The sequence below is a fragment of the Rana temporaria genome, chromosome 2, assembly GCF_905171775.1.
Source record: "Rana temporaria chromosome 2, aRanTem1.1, whole genome shotgun sequence".
Classification (NCBI taxonomy): Eukaryota; Metazoa; Chordata; class Amphibia; order Anura; family Ranidae; genus Rana; species Rana temporaria.
The window spans coordinates 127,682,099-127,699,486 of NC_053490.1; the positions used below are offsets into that span (position 1 = coordinate 127,682,099).

The window sequence follows — 17,388 nt, forward strand, 5'->3', positions numbered from 1 at the left end:
AAGGACAGAGAGGGCAATCTGTCCCAAAGACCCGAAGCGCTGAACTGTATATTGTCTACCGGGCACTTGGGTTCGGCACATCATGGATCTGGTGGAAAGATTACTGGGAGGTGCTGGGGAAGACCCAGCTGTCATTGTGCATGTTGGCACCATTGACAAGGTCAGAGGAAGATGGAGTGTTCTAAAAAACGATTTTAGGGACTTAGGAGCTAAATTGAGAAATAGGACCTCCAAGGTAGTATTTTCAGAAATACTACCGGGACCTTGAGCCACACCAGAGAGGCAGCGGGAGATTAGGGAAGTAAACAAGTGGCGGAGGAGCTGGTGTAGAAAAAAGGGGTTTGTGTTCTGAGTCGGTTACTGGCTTTTTAGCAGGGACGGACTGCACCTAAATGGGGGGGGGGGGGGGGCGGCTTGGCTGGGAGAGAACATGACGAAAAGTTATAGGGGCTTTTAAACTAGGCTAGGGTCCAGAGGGTAGTATTGGTGACATTAGTGGTAGGTTTACTAAAGAACTTAAACCAGAGGTAAGTACAGTAACAAGTCCTATTTGCCACCTCAAAACACGCAATAAGGAGATAGTATGCGTCCGGACTAAACTATGTGGCATGTTCACCAATGCCAGGAGTCTAGCGGACAAGATTTGAGAACTTGAGCTGCTATTGTACGAGGAGGATTTAGATTTCATGGGAATTTCAGAGACTTGGTTCAACAGCTCTCATTATTGGCTGGCAACCATTGAAGGGTATTACCTATATTGCAGAGTTAGGGAGGGTAAAAAAGGGGAAGGCGTATGCCTGTATATCAAAAACGATGTACAAGTGAATGTGAGGTTGACATCACTAACGGAGCAAGGGAGGAGGTAAAATTCTTATGTCTAGAGCAACAGAGGGAGTAAACCAAGGGGAAAGTAATGCTGGGAGCATGCTATAGGCCCCCTAACCAGAGAGAGGAGAGGAGTGGACCTCCTATCACAGTTTGGAATGGCGGCAAGGAAGGAAAGTGTCATTATAATGGAGGATTTTAATTATCCAGCCAAAGACTGGGCGGAAGGAACCGAACTAATTGCAGGACAATTTCATGCAACAGATAGTAAATGAACCAACAAGAAACAAAGTGTTACTAGACCTTCTGATTACCAACAATACAGACTTGATCACAGATGTGGAAATACAGGGCAATTTAGGAAACAGCGACCATAGGCCAATTTTTTTAGTATAAATCACACAAATAGGAAACATAAGGGGAATACAAAGACACTGAATTTCAAAACAGCCAACTTCCATAAACTATGCTCCTTGCTAGAAGATATTAAATAAGATAAACTCGTGCTTTTGCCTGGCCAAATCACATCGGAATTTCCGACGGAATTCCATGGTAAAAATATAGAACATGTTCTATATCTAAACTTCGATGGAATTCATTGGAATTTCCGATGAAAATACTCTGATGGGGCCACACATGATCGGAAAATCCAATGGAAAAAGTCCATCTGACTTTTTCCATCGAAAATTCCGATCGTGTGTACGGGGTATTAGAAGCAAGGAACACAGAGAAAACATGGGTGTGCTTTAAGAGCATATTTAATAAGGGTATTTGCCATGGCATCCCAATAGGAAATACATTTAAAAAGAGCTAATAAAAAAGTCCTGTGTGGCTTAACTCCAAGGTAAAAATGCATATAAAAGCAAAGTCCTTCAAAAAATATAAGGCTGAGGGGTCATCATCAGCATTTCAAGTTTTTAAAGTATGTAATTAGAAATGTAAGGGTGCAATCAGGGCAGCAAAGATAGAACAAAAAAGGCACATAGTAGAGGAGAGTAAAACATCCCAAGAAATTATTTTAGTATATAAATAATAAAATAGGGAGGTCAGATCATATTGGCCCAATAAAGAATGATGAATGGAATCTGGTTACAAAGGATAGAGATGGCGAAAGTATTGAATTTATTTTTCTCCTCAGTCTTCACGACGGGCTTCAGTAACCAAAACTGCAAGGTTTATCCTCATGAAACGTCACAGGAAGCACCCTCATGGCTAACAGAGGATCTAATTAGGAATAGACTTGAAAAACATAACAATAATAAATCAGATGGCTTGCACCCTAGGGTCCTTAAGGAACTCGGTCAAGTAATTGCCAGACCATTGTTTCTAATTTTTACGAACAGTCTACTGATTAGCATGGTACCAGCTGATTTGAGGAAATCCAATGTAGCACCAATATTTTAAAAGGGACCAAGATATATCACTGGGAACTACAGACAAGGTAGCCTAACGTCAATAGTTTGCAAGATCTTGGAGGGGATGATAAGGGACTATATACAATATTTTAGTAATGAAAATTGTATCATTAGCCGTAATCAGCATGGATTCATGAAAAATCGTTCTTGCCAAACCAATCTATTAACCTTCTATGAGGAGGTGAGCTTCCATCTAAATAAAGGAATGCCTGTAGACGTGGTGTAACTGGATTTTGCAAAGGCATTCGATACAGTTCCCCATAAAAGTTTCCTGTACAAACTAAGCTCTGTCGGCATGGACCATAGGGTGAGTACATGGACTAAAAAATGGGGAGTACTCCAAATGGGCTGGTGATAAATGGGGAGTACTCCAAATGGGCTTGTGTGGAAAGTGGGGTCCCCAGGGTTCTGTCCTGGGACCAAACCTAATCTAATTTATTCATAAACGACCTGGAGGATGGGATAAACAGCTCAATCTCTGTATTTGCGGATGATACTAAGCTAAGCAGGGCAATAATTTTTCCGCAGGATGTGGAAACCTTGCAAGAAGATGTAAACAAATTAATGGGATGGGCAACTACATGGCTAATGAGGTTTAATAGCAAAAATATGAGTGCATTCTACTCATTAGGGGGAATCTGACAGGCTCAGCAATGGCTTGCAATGCCAGGCTGCTCCAAGAAAAGCCAGCAGAATATTGTCATGCATTAAAAAGGAGAATAACTCCAGAGATAAAATGATAATTCTCCCACTCTACCAGACATTGGTATGGTCGCACCTGGAGCATTCCATCCAGTTCTGGGCACGGGTCCTCAGGAGGGATGTTCTGGAACTGGTGAGAGTCCAGAGAAGGGCTACAGAGCTAAAAAAGGGACTGGAGGACCAGTTATGAGGAAAGATTACGAGCATTGAACTTATTCTCTCTGGAGATGAGGCGCTTGAGAGGGGACATGATTTTAATGTACAAATACCGTATTGGTGACCCCTCACTAGGGATAAAACGTATCTGCGAAAGGGAAATTAAAAAGACACGCGGCCATTCACTAAAATTAGAAGAGAACCGGTTTAACCTTAAACTGCGTAGAGCGTTCTTTGCAATAAGAATGTGGAATTCTCTTCAGCAGAGAGCATAGACAATTTAAAAAAACAATTAGATAGGTACCTAAACCTAAACGACCTTAACATACAGGGATATACAATGTAATACTGACATAAAAGCACACACACCTGCCAGAGCGAAACGGGTACGTTACTACATATCTTTTGGTCCTGCCCAAAACTGAAACCCTTCTGGTCGGAGGTCAAAAAGATCTCCCAGACGTTTACGGAACGACAGCTCCCTGACGACCCAGCCTTCTATCTACTACACGCTACTGACATCCCGACCCGTGTGTATAAGAAGTCGATTCTCAGACACCTCTTTGACGCCGCCAAAGCCTGCATTCCACTTTGCTGGAAGTCCCCCGATCCACCGACCGTGGCAATGTGGCTACGTAAGGTGGACGACATTGGAAGATTGGAAGACCTGACCCTATCAAACCAGGACAGACAGGAATCCTACAAAAATACATGGCAACTGTGGAACGTACACAAATACTCAGACGAGGGACAGTCCCTCAGAGGCCCACCGCCCTAGGGCTGAACGCGGCTAACAGCAGCCCCAGCCTGAATGGAGCGGAGGACGATGACCCAAACCCAATATAGATGAATCTGCAAGACAAGCGGGCCCGGAGATGCGGGTGTCCATGCCCGCGAACCCCCCCCCCTTTTTTCTTTTTCTACTCTTATTCCCATACTTCCCTCGGGCACTGGTGCTGTCCACCAACCCCCTTTCTACCTCTAACTACTATTTCTTAGAAAACAGGAAAATATGGGCGTATCGGCGGGTCATGTTTATAGGACTTAGATGAATATGACTGTATAACTGATATGCACTTAACTTGCGAGTTCATGCTCACCACTGTATGTTGCACTTTTGCTGTGATCTGAGCGAGATCGCCCGTTGTATTGTATAAATAAAGAATTTTGAAAAAAAAAAAAGCACACACACATAGGTTGGACTTGATGGTCTTTTTTCAACCTCACCAACTATGTAACTATTTAAGAAGCATCTAATACACACAGGTGTACAACTCAGTGGTTTGTTTAACAGCTTTATTGGTTTTATTGGTATACAGCCAATATGCTTTTGGTTATCGGGCTTTGTGGAATGCACTGTTGCTTAACAAAAGTTTTTTTTCCTATGGAGACTGATGCTTGGTTGAAGGGGGTTTCACAATATGCTTCGTCAAGCTCTAGTTGCAACTGCTTTTGTAAGTGAAACTGAGCAAGGTATAATTCCCCTCCAAACGCATTGGCTGTACCATACCCAATCTTTTAACCAAAAAAATACATTTACCCAACCGCTGAGTTGTGTGACTGTCCATACTAGGGGCTCCTCAATATATACTTACAGATTATAATTATTCAATGAACTAGCACCCTTATTAGTTTCATTTTGTCAAGAGTTGAGCAGCCTAGATCCATAGCACAGCACCAATACTTCACCAACATTGTACCCACAATAAGGTTTTCCACCAAGCAACACAACAATGTTCAGAACTTTTCCAGCTAAACCAAAACAATCGCATTGGAGAGGTGTGGTCAGGGAGGAAGCACATGTGCATAGGAACAGTGGCGTCCAATGCAGAACTTTGCAGGTGCAGTGACACAGTTAGTGGAGGAAAGCTTTGTTTGGGTGGCTGTCAGTGAAGTGTGTTGTGATCAGTGGAGTAGTAAACATGCATAATTGATGACTTACCTGCTAGTCTTGTGGCACTGGGTTTTCTGAAAGAGAAGCCACACTGGCACAAAACTATGCAGCTAGAGTCAGGTGCCTAATTTTTCTGCTATGTAACTCCTGTTTTTCTTGCTGACAGTTGCTAAAGAAGATAAAGCGATGTGAGAGGAAGGGATCTGAATCAGTCACAGAGGAGAAATGTGCAATACTCTTCACAGCTGACATTAACTTCAGTGGCTCCATTCACGTCATTCAGGTAATTTAATTGTTTTCTCTTTGAGGATTGGTGATGCTTTTAATAACAAAAAAAAAACACTGCAAACAGAATTGATCATGGTAAGTGTTACAGTAACTTGCGGTAACCAATTCTAGTTTGCAAATCTGATTATAAAAATTTGGGTTGATTATTATGGGGTACTTTTTTTTATTTTACCTTACGTTTTAAAAAACATAAAAAATGTTTTGTAGTCACAAGGAGCCATAACTCAGTTCTCAGAGCTGGTAAGAAAACATAATTGTAAGTGATAACAGCATTAAGTTCTATTTACCAGACCATTTTCAGGGTTCAGTATAACAATAAAAACAAAACCACTAATATCTCAGTTTTACTTCCTATAGTTGACAGTATTCTAAATCAATAGTATGTCTATAGTACAATTATCTGCTCTTAATTAAAAAAAAAATCTGAATGTTGCTCAATGTAGTATTAAACCCAAAAACAAAAACGTATTAGGCCTCGTACACACGATAGGTTAACCAGAGGACAACGGTCTGAAGGACCGTTGTCCTAGGTTAACCGATGAAGCTGACTGATGGTCCGTTGTGCCTACACACCATCAGTTAAAAAAACGATCGTGTCAGAACGCGGTGATGTAAAACACGACGACGTGCTTAAAAAAACGAGGTTCGATGCTTCCAAGCATGCGTCAACTTGATTCTGAGCATGCATGGATTTTTAACCGATGAACGTGCCTACTATTGATCAGTTTTTTCCCATCGGTTAGGAATTCATAGGTTAAATTTAAAGCAAGTTGGCTTTTTTTTAACCTATGGTTAAATAACCTATGGGGGCCTACACACGATCGGTTTGGACCGATGAAAACGGTCCATCAGACCGTTGTCCTCTAGTTAACCTATCATGTGTACGAGGCCTTGGATTAAATCTTGCCAATCTGTAGATGTTTTCTTTTTCTTTCACTCGATAATCCAACCAGTAAGTCTGTTTATTTTCAGCTTACCTTACCAGCCAAAGCTGTCCAGACAAAGCGGAAATTAAAGGGTTGAAACAAACTATTTCCCACTGACAGGGGTGTTTACAATAGTTTGCTGTAGCTGCTTGTGGGTGGAGGCTACTCGCCCTGAACTTGAGGGTACCTTTCCCATGGTTGTGCTCATCGATGCCCAGGAACGGGGGGAGGGGGGTGCGTTCATGTGAAAGTCAAACATTATGGCAGTACCCCAGCTTAGAGATGAGCCCTATACTGGACAGTAGTTCGTTACACAGAGTTCCATTGGGAAGTGTACTGTCCCATGTTCCTACACACCCTTGTTAGATGTATGTTGCATTTAGGAGGGACACTGCTGAGCCTGTGTCCTCTCTACCAGTCCAGCATACCTCTGTCACCGCATATCCAGTGACGGAATGTGGTCCCACGGAGCATTAGAGTGGACCGCACGCATGCTCTCACTTACCATGCGGCCAAGTGTATGGAGTCTCCGTACCGCTGGCTTGGTCCCAGTTCCTTTGTTTGGGGGAACTGACTGCTAGGGAGGGAGCCACATCACCGTCCTTTTCGCTACCAGAGGACATATGACTTACACCAGGTATCACGCTTTTGACCGGTTGCTATTCATTTCCCACCAGTTCATGGTTACCCGTGGCATCTTCTGTCCTGCTCTGATTCTTCTGCCGAGTTAACGTTTTGTAGTGGCCTTGCTTGATACCCCATGTGTGCTTTACTTCTTTTGATACACCATGTTCTACCATGCACCCCTTGAATAACTTCAGACCAGGCTTAGAACTTTTCACAAATCTTTACTGAGAACTCTCTCTCGTAGCAATGTCCATATAAATGACATGCAGTCTATCCCTCACTAACTTAAATAAGTTTGCCCAGGTATACCTTAATAAGTCCATAATTAGTGTCCTCCAAAAGCTTGGCAGTTGCTCCTTGGCACAGCAGCCCCTTCTCAATATCCCATGTGCGGCCTTCCCCCTCTTTTTACAAGCACAGAGAAGTAAGGCAGGGCACAAAAAGCCTGGTAAAGGAGTCCAAACCAAGTTAACCCCCTCCCAACCTGGCCAGGCTAACTAGCTTGCTAATATAGAACCCACAATATAGGCAAGCTGTCTACATGCTTTAAATGTGTTAGCTGGAGTTCAGCTTTAATTTCATCTAAAACTGCTAGTCTAGCTCTACCCTCTCCCCAGACTGACAATGTTGCTTGCCAAAGGTGTCTGCTTTACTACTTCACTCATAATGCAGACACCCTAAGACTGAAAGTGTGTCATTGGCTGACCACGTGAAATAAAGGGGGGGGGGGGAACCGAATGCAACCACCACATCTAAGAATTGGTAAACTGCAATGTATTATTTTTGTTTTTTAGTTTAATACCACTTTAATGGCAATTAATTACTAACATTCAACTTCCTGTGTGTCTGAGTAACAAATCCTTTGACCAGCAGTAAGAGATGCCATGTTGTAGCATTGAGATCATCGGTTCAAATTCTCCCATGGCAATTTCTGCATTTTTCTATACTTTTTATGTTTTCATAAGTTTTCTCCAACAGCATACTATTAGGTGAAAATGCTTCAGTATTTCCCACTAATACACAATTTGCAGCATCCTTCCTTCTTGGGTGTGGAGTGATGATATGCAAGCAAATAATGACTGCAGCATCAACATGGGCCTATGTTGCTGCCCATATTACTTTTGAATTGCCTGCGTGCAAGTTTGAACTGAACTAAGCCTCATCACTCCATTAACCACTTCCCGACCGCCTTACGACTATATACGGTGGCACTTTAAAGATGGATATCTCGGTAACTGCAGCAGCTGCTGCCACAACCGAGATATCCATCTTTAGGGTGAGCGGTCCTGTAAAAGATAACGGTGGTCTCCGCGGCGGATTCGCCGCAAGATCGGCAGCGGGAGAGGGCCCTCCTCCCGTCGCTCTGCCGCGCCCTCCGCCGCTTACCAGAGCCGTCGGTAGCGGCGGAGGCAATTGTGTCCTTTCACATGCTGTGTGGGGATGCGAGTGAGGGCAAGATGGCCCCCACCCGTCCCCATAGCATTGCTGGGTGGAAGTGACATCAAAACGTCAGTCCCGCCCATGCTTCTTAAAGAGACATTTTTTTGTTGTCATTTTTTCAAATGACAACATTTCTTTTGCATTTAAGTCTAAATATGAGATCTGAGGTCTTTTTGAGGGCCTGTCATGCTTTTTTCTATTACAAGGGATGTTTACATTCCTTGTAATAGGAATAAAAGTGATCGATTTTTTTTTTCCCGTGTAAAAAATAATAAAATAAATAAAAATAAATAAGAAAAAAGAAATTAAAACAATTTAAAGTGCCCCGTCCCGATGAGCTCGTGCGCAGAAGCGAACGCATACGTGAGTAGCGTCCGCATATGAAAACCGTGTTCAAACCACACAAGTGAGGTATCGCCGCGATCGTTAGAGCAATAATTATAGCCCTAGACCTACTCTGTAGCTCAAAAAATGCAACCTATAGAATTTTTTAAACGTCGCCTATCGAGCTTTTTAAGGGTAAAAGTTTGACGCCATGCCACGAGCGGGCGCAATTTTTAAGCGTGACATGTTGTGTATCATTTTGTGACAAAAAGTATTGCAATGATCGTCATTTTATTCTCTAGGGTGTTAGAAAAAAATATATAATGTTTGGGGGTTTTAAGTAATTTTCTAGCAAAAAAAACTGTTTTAGTCTTGTAAACACCAAATCTGAAAAACACCCACTGTACTGAAGTGGTTAAAGTGGTTGTAAAAGCTGAAGTTTTTTTTTTTTTACCTTCATGCATTCTAGTTGGACTCTTTTAGTTGAACTTTTCTTTTCAAACTATTTTTGACAATCCTTTAGCGCTGCACTTTTTGTATGTTATATGTTGCCATTAACCACCAGTGTATTGTGTCAGCTGCTTCTATCATTTTTTTTGTAAGCATAGGTTTATTTGTTTATTTGTTTGTTATATCATTCAGAATTGATATTTTCAATCATCTGAAATGTGATTGGTTGGATTCGTTGCAAATGAAATTACCATGGATCATTGCCATTTTTTGATTGTACAAACTGATCCATGTCAGTAACTATTGGCAGCACCAGGCCCGTCGGAACAGGAGAGGCAATGCAAGCAATTGCCTGGGGCCCCCGAGCTGGAAGGGGGCCCCCAACTAGGGTGCCCACGTACATTGTCCAGAATAAAAAGAACAAGCGCTGACTTCTGTAGTCTATGGCTGCAGGGAGATTGAGTGGATCTGTCAGGTTGATGTCGGGATGGGCGGGGCCAATATCCGGAGCTCCGCCCCTTTGTTAGACAACCCAGAGCATAGTGAGCGGGAAGTACAGGAAGTGAAGGTGCCCAGCAGCTGACCAGTGTCTCTCTCCCTCTGCCTTTATGCTACAATGGCAGCCGATTCCCAGCCTCCTGTATTCTCTCCCTGCACTCAGCTCAGTGCTGTGATGTCGGCTCTCCTTCCTGCATGATCTTCTATTTACCTCGTAAGTTTGTTACTCCTCCCCCTTCTAGATACTGGTCCTGCTCACATTCTCCCTTCTTTGTCCCAGTGATTGTGCCCAGAATTTGTCTCCATGCAGTCACCCCTGTGCTCTCCTTCTGTCTCACATCACAGTGGATCTCATTCCTCCAACTCACTGTCCCAACAAGCCTGTGTATTGTTTTCTACTCTCCTCCTGACTCAGCCTATCTTATCCAGCATGGCTTCTCACTCTCTTCTAGTGTCATTCTTCCTCAGTTCTGATACAAATCTCCCATCCCCCTATCTAATGTAACTTCTACTCCCCTCTACACTATCATCACCCCTTACACACCCCCATCCCCCTCTATACATCCATGTATCACACAGCCCAGACACCACTATGTAACCCTTCACTGACTGATCTGGTTAATGTGTCCCATGTTCTATCACCCATAGCTTAAATCTGTCATTATAGGAATCTGAGCAATAGTCCAATTGTATTCATAACGCCAGATCAGTCCTATTCCCTCACCTATAATAAACTCCTCGCTGGGCTCACACGTGTGCGATCACAGACATCGCATGTGATTTGCACCGCATTGCTGTGCACATCATATGCAATGTCTGTGCGATGCAAATTCAGCCATTCAAACTGTATGCCTGAAATCGCATTTACACCAGAATGGTGCAGGACACTTTTTTTGGTCCTCACTGAAATCAGATCTCATGGGTGTGACACTTCTGGGTGTAAACACCCATGCGATCCGATTCCTGCACCATTTTACAGTTTACACAGCAATCTGAGAACCAATCGGGGGGTGTCATTGGCTTTCTATTGACACTCGCAGCGGTTCGCAGATGTCAGTGTGAACTGTCTGGTGCGATTCGGGAACCTGCACAGGATTCGCAGGCTTTCTCACATCACACCAGTGTATACCCAGCCTTAATCATTTCACTAGAAGGTTAGTATAGGGATCAGGTAGGTCAGTGTAGGGATCAGGTAGGTCAGAGTAGTGGTCAGTGTAGGGATCAGGTTGGTCAGTGTAGGGGTCAGGTAGGTCATGCTGGAATTATTATGCTTCCCACATTGCTTTTTTTTATATTTTACCATTTTGTGATCACTTTTATTGGCTATATTTACACTGATTTGTAAGATATTTTTATAAATAAAATTCATTGGTTGATCTACACCATATGCAGCCCTCTTTTATATGTCATGCTATGCTGGGGCACTAGTGATTCATCTTGCCCCACCATCACCCCTTCCATCCACCCGGCTGTTGGTTTTCTGCTTGCTGTGGTTCTGCGCTGTGCGTGCGGGGGGGGGGGGGGGGGGGCCTCCATATCCATTTTGCTTGGGGCCCCCTAATTCCTTCAAACGGCCCTGGGCAGCACAATATACATTCAGGACTTTTAACAGAATTGTCAGGGACTGATTTCCTGTCTCAATACAGGAGAAGCTTGCAATGTTTCACTGGCACAATCTGTTGAAGAAGAAAGAGACAAACACACACACAGGACAGCTTCTTGTGGAGTGGAGCTGGAGAATGAGAGGCAGCTCTCTCATTATGCGTTAACTTTAATAGTCCTCATGACTAGTGTTGAGCAGAATACGCCATATTCGATTTCGCGATATATCTCGAATATATAGTCGAATATTCGAGATATATTCGCTAAATTCGAATATTCGTGATATTTTATCGAAATGAAATGATTGCGAATTTTCGCTATTGCGAATGCGAAAATAATTGCGAAATTTCGATAACTGCGGTAGGAGCACTCTGATTGGCTCAGAATATTCTTGATATTTTTTCGAAATTTCGCAAAATGCGAATGCGATATTTACTGCGCAATTTCGACAAATGCTGTAGGAGCACTCTGATTGGCTCAGAATATTCGTGATATTTTACAATACAAAATAATTGCGAATATTCGGCAAATGCGGAAGGAGCACTCTGATTGGCTCAGAATATTCTTGATATTTTACAATACAAAATAATTGCGAATATTCGGCAAATGCGGAAGGAGCACTCTGATTGGCTCAGAATATTCTTGATATTTTACAATACAAAATAATTGCGAATATTCGGCAAATGCGGAAGGAGCACTCTGATTGGCTCAGAATATTCTTGATATTTTACAATACAAAATAATTGCGAATATTCGGCAAATGCGGAAGGAGCACTCTGATTGGCTCAGAATATTCTTGATATTTTACAGTACAAAATAATTGCGAATATTCGGCAAATGCGGAAGGAGCACTCTGATTGGCTCAGAATATTCTTGATATTTTACAATAGAAAATAAAAAGTGTTTTGCATTGGTGGTGATTCTTTACTCTATCCATCTGTCACAGCCGTTTGTCAATCAAACACCTTGAAGATTGAACACGTTCATGCTGCATGCTTTGGACTTTTTTTCACTTCACATATGAAAGACATTTTTATGAAAGATTATTTTTCTATTATTGGGACTATATTTCTTTATATATTTGTTTCACTGTGTATTTCACAAGTTATTTGCGCTTGCTTATTTTATAATTTGCCCACATGTCTTGTCACTAGACATATTTTTTATTCTTGTAGAGCGACTCCATTTTCTGTCTTGTATTAATTTATGTTGTATAACATTTTTGAGTTGCTGCTGTATTCTCCCCTTTTTTTAAGGTATGCGCAATTTTTTCCTTCTTACAAAAAAAAATAATATCAAACATACAAATATTCATAACAGAAACATACACAAAGCCCCCCCCCCCCTTTTGCATCAGAGACAATCAGAGTTCTCCTACCACAGTTATTGAAAATTCGCAATCATTTTCGCATTCGCATTAGCGAAAATTCACAATTTTTTTTTTTTTAATTCGGCAACATAAAAGGATCGCCTCAGCTTAGCTACTCGGCCCAGGGTCTCTAATCATACCAGCAATGCTTTTAGATGTCGATAGGATGTGATCTGTTTTAAAAATAAAATTGAAAAAATGCGAATATTCGGAATATCGAATATTCACCGTGAAATTCGAAATATATCGCGAATACTCGAATATGCCATATTCGAGCCGAATATTCGCAATACGAATATTCGTGAGCAACACTACTCATGACATCACAGATACATACATTTTCATTGGTTCACATTAAGTACACACCCATCGATCCCTCCCCTCCTGTGAGCACATGGCAAGAGTCTTTGTCCAAAACTAAATCACAGGGGTTTCCTAATGAAATCTACAAGGAGTATCACTCTTTTTCCTAATGAGATGGGCTAGAAGGAGGGCCTGTCTAAGAGCAGGGGGCAGGGAAAGGAAGTCCATATATGGAAGAAGTCCTCTGGTTACAAGTCCACAAAATAGTCCTTTAGAGATCCATACGCAAGAAGCAAGAGTATTGCCTTATAAGGGTATAAACAGTCCAGAACAAGAATTCCTTTGGTGGGGAATGGCATAGAAGAGTGGAAACACTTTTTAAACACAGTTCATTGATGTTCCAATGCTGGATGCCAACTTCATTAAACATATCTTATATAAAATCATCAAGGAAAATAGGTACTAATATGATTTCATTCATGCATATTTATATATATAGAAAGGTATAAAAAAAAAGAATATATAAAAAATAATACTAAACATTATTAATAGTTCTAATAAAAAATTAGCTCATCTTATCAAATAGGCATTATTACAGAAATCTATCACAGAATAGGCCCATGTATGGCTAACTGACTAATTCTTGCTATCTTTTATAAACCATAGGTAATTAAAAATTTATACTGCACATTTCATTGTCAGGATATCACATAGGTGATGGATGCAAGAGTGAGCTGACAGCTATGGTGTCATTTTTTATGAACAGTGAATGCATTACAAAATATGAAGTTAAAATGCCCCGTGTGTGTGAAAGTTGTACATAAACAAAGGGAAATGTGATCTGTTCTGTAATACCTTTACGGATTTGTTTAAACTTTTCTTATGTCTGTATCCAGGCTTTATCGTTACCACTTGTGGTAATAGTGCATGGCAATCAAGAAAACAATGCCGAGGCCACCATTCTATGGGACAATGCCTTTTCTGAGATCGTAAGTGTCTAAAACATCTTTCTTGTTTTCTCTACTATTACCGTATTTACTTTAGCTTTAATCCATTTTTTCTATTGGCAAACATTGAACGCTAAATATTCACATAATGCAGTAGGTTACACACCTTTGGCTGTCCTTAGATGGACCAATCTTTGTAGGCATTTAAAATATCTGTCTTAGGAGATCACTGAGAGCTGCTACCATAACAAAGACCTTGAAAAAATTGTCATTGAGATATTTCATCATGTTGTAAGATTCCTTCAACTAATCCGAACAGGGTATCACCGATGCTGTGTACTCTTCTGTTGCTACAAGAAATCCATCAGATTGATTGCATTATTTTCATATAGTAACCTTATACTAGCATGACTCCTAGTTATCCAAAACATCAGAACTTTAATATGAGTTCTTTTCCAAGTTCCATTAATTGTAACATTAATTACAGCCTCAGAGCAAATACAATTTTCCTTCTTTGGTTAAAATTGCCCCATCCCAAAATGTCTTATAATGAATAATTAACTTGAATAAAATTATGAGAAACAATTGCAGTGGGGAAATCTGAACTATTAGTTCTGGTTAACATCATTTGTATATTGGAGGAATAACAAATCCATAATTACAGACTGCAATCAATTATTATTATTCCAGTAAAAACCAAGGAATTGAATCTAGAATGACCCAAAAAACATAACATTATAATTTTAAACTACAATCATTTGGGCATATTTATAAAGTAGTGAATATGACATTCAGCAAACATACACTAATTTGATCATTGTACCTGTGTACTGAATGTTTGGTGAATGTCACATTCAGAGCAATTATGACTTATAAATATACAACATATTAGTATGAAATCAGACCTTTGTTGGCATCGCTGTATATGAATGTAGGAAATTAAACTGAACACATTGGGGTTGAATTACTAAAGGAAAATAAAAACTTTGCAAGTGCAGTTGCTCCAGAGCTAAGTAAATGAGGCAGCTTCACTTTGCAAAAAGTAGTCAATGAGGTGCATGGAAAAAAATAAAAACTATTATTATTACTATTATTATTACAGGCTTACCTCACTTTTAAGTACACAATAGGGTTTATTTACTATTGCTGCAAAGTGCAAAATCAGGCTCACTTCTGCATAGAAACCAATGAGCTTCCAGGTTTTATTACTAGGCTTAATTGAACAAGCTGGGGTTAGACGCTCATTGGTTTCTATGCAGAAGTGAGTCTGATTTTGCACTTTCCAGTGATAGTAAATAAACCCCATTGTGTACTTAAAAGTGGGGTATGCCATAGCACACCGTTATCAAGACGACACCTCCAAATATTGCTGGAGGGGCTGTCTTGAAGTGGGAACTATGTCACATATATGGTGGACCTGCCCAAAAATTAAAACATACTGGAATAATGTATTATTGGTAATTGAGGAGATAACCGGAATTAAAATACTTCCTGATCCATGGGTCTGCTTGTTCCATGGGACAGAAATGTCAACTAAACAGTACATGAGAACTTTACTTCCACACGTACTAGATGCAGCAAAGAGTCTGATTCCCAAACAATGGAAGGACCCTATGAGCCCGACAGAGAAGAGCTGGTTTTGCAGAATCAATGATATATATTATGCTGAACAGCTCAGGTACATGGGAGAGGAAGGAGAAGGCGGATTTAAACGAAAATGGCAGGACTGGGCTAATTTTAAACTTGCACCAAGGTATATTGATAGGATGATATGATGATATGATATAGTGTAGGAAGGTTAATGGGCAAAGAGTGATTCAATAGGAGACAGATTTCCGGAGATAGGGGAGGGTGGGAAGGAGGGGATAAGGGTTGGGGGCGGCTTGAGGGTGGGACGAGGGTTTGTTCGGCTAGGGGAAACTAATGTATCTATTTATGTATTTAAGTATTTTTTCCTTTCTCTTCTTTTGTATATTTACTGACATATATTTAAGGAAAAAAAAAAAAAAGGGGAATAAAAAAAAGGGGAAGAAAATGAAATGGATAGATAAATAAATTTTCCAACCATGATGCGAACTAAGGAGACTGCGAATTGAACGCAAATTGATTGAATATCCTGATAGTTCTCTGAGGCGAAAAAAAAAAAAAGAAAAAAAAAAAAAAAAAAAGTGGGGTATGCCTGTAGTGTGAAAAAATATTGAAATTGCACTGAAAGTGCACTTGGAAGTACAGTCGCTGTAGATTCGAGGGGAATATGCAAGGAACATAAAAAACAGCATTTTAGCTTGCACATGATTGGATAATAATATCAGCAGAGCTTTCCCCTCATTTCAGATCTGCCCCTCAGATTTACAGCGACTGCACTTCCAAGTGCACTTTCAGTGCAATTTCAAGTGTACTTTGTAGTGCAAAGTGGATTTTCCCTTCGTAAAAAAAAACCTTGTAATGAGAAGTAGGGATGGGCTATCTGTTTGAGTCGAACATGAGTTTGAAAAGAGAAATGTCATTTTGTGCAGGGACTTTTCTAAGCACGGGAAACATGCACTACTTTACAGGCATACTATAGACACCCCCCAGGTATGAAATTTAAAGGAATATTTCATTTTTATTGTTTCACTTTAAGCATTATTACAATCACTGCTCCCGAAAAAACGTCTGTTTTTAAAACTTTTTTTTTGTATTGATACATGTCTCCTGGGGCAGGACCCGGGTCCTCAAACACTTTTTATGACAATAACTTGCATATTAGCCTTTAAAATTAGCAATTTTGATTTTTCATGTTCATGTCCCATAGACTTTAACGGTGTTCGCGTGTTCGAATGAATTTTTTGCCTCTTTGCATGTTCTGCTGCGAACTGAACCGGGGGGTGTTCGGCTCATCCCTAACAGGGAGCAGAAGATCAGTGTCCCGTCACAAGTTAGAACAGGGAGATGCCTTGTTTACACAGGCATCTCCCTGTTCTGCAGCTCCGTGACACAATTGCGGGACACCGGTGGACATCGAGTCTGCGGATCCCACAGGCACAGTCACAGAGTTTGTGGCAGGGAGCATGTCGGCAAATTCAAAGCAATGTACCTGTACGTTGCGTTGCGTTGCGCAGCCATGCCATTCTGCCAACGTATATGTACAGGATGCGGTCGGCAAGTACCTACATCTTCAAATAAAATACAAAACAATATACATATATATATTATTTCCATTGGTATTGTGCAGAGATAACTTATGTCAATGCTAAACTAGGGAAGACGCCCCTTCTATGTGGAAGAGAAAGTGCCATGGAAGAAGATGTGCCAGACTCTGAATATGAAATTTATGGCTGAGGTGGGGACAAAGCAGGAACTGAACCCTATTCATTACCGCTTTCTTGCCCAGAAGATCTTTGGTGACAATGGTAGTTATGATGATGTTAAAGACCGTATGGTGTCCTGGACTCAGTTTAACAAGGTAATAACTAAAATGTCTGCCACCTTCCCCTTTTTACTGCAGTGATTTTTTTGTTAAACAAAAGATGATTTTCTTATTCTGAATCGAGTACCAGTAAGTGAGAGATGAGCTGCTAAGTGGCACAGTAAAGATACACCTTGTGTAGGATTGTCATCACTAGGCATTAGAGTTTCCAAT

The 17,388-nt window shown here is 40.9% G+C and overlaps 1 protein-coding gene across 1 annotated transcript in view; it reads left to right on the forward strand.

The window, feature by feature from the left end:
* Positions 1-17,388, forward strand: part of STAT6 (signal transducer and activator of transcription 6) — a 318,642-nt gene that overhangs the window by 261,634 nt on the left and 39,620 nt on the right. The window contains exons 11-13 of the mRNA XM_040340948.1: positions 5,159-5,275; positions 13,716-13,808; positions 17,008-17,211. Of these exons, the coding sequence (XP_040196882.1) occupies positions 5,159-5,275; positions 13,716-13,808; positions 17,008-17,211 (414 nt within the window). The remainder of the gene's footprint in view (positions 1-5,158; positions 5,276-13,715; positions 13,809-17,007; positions 17,212-17,388) is intronic.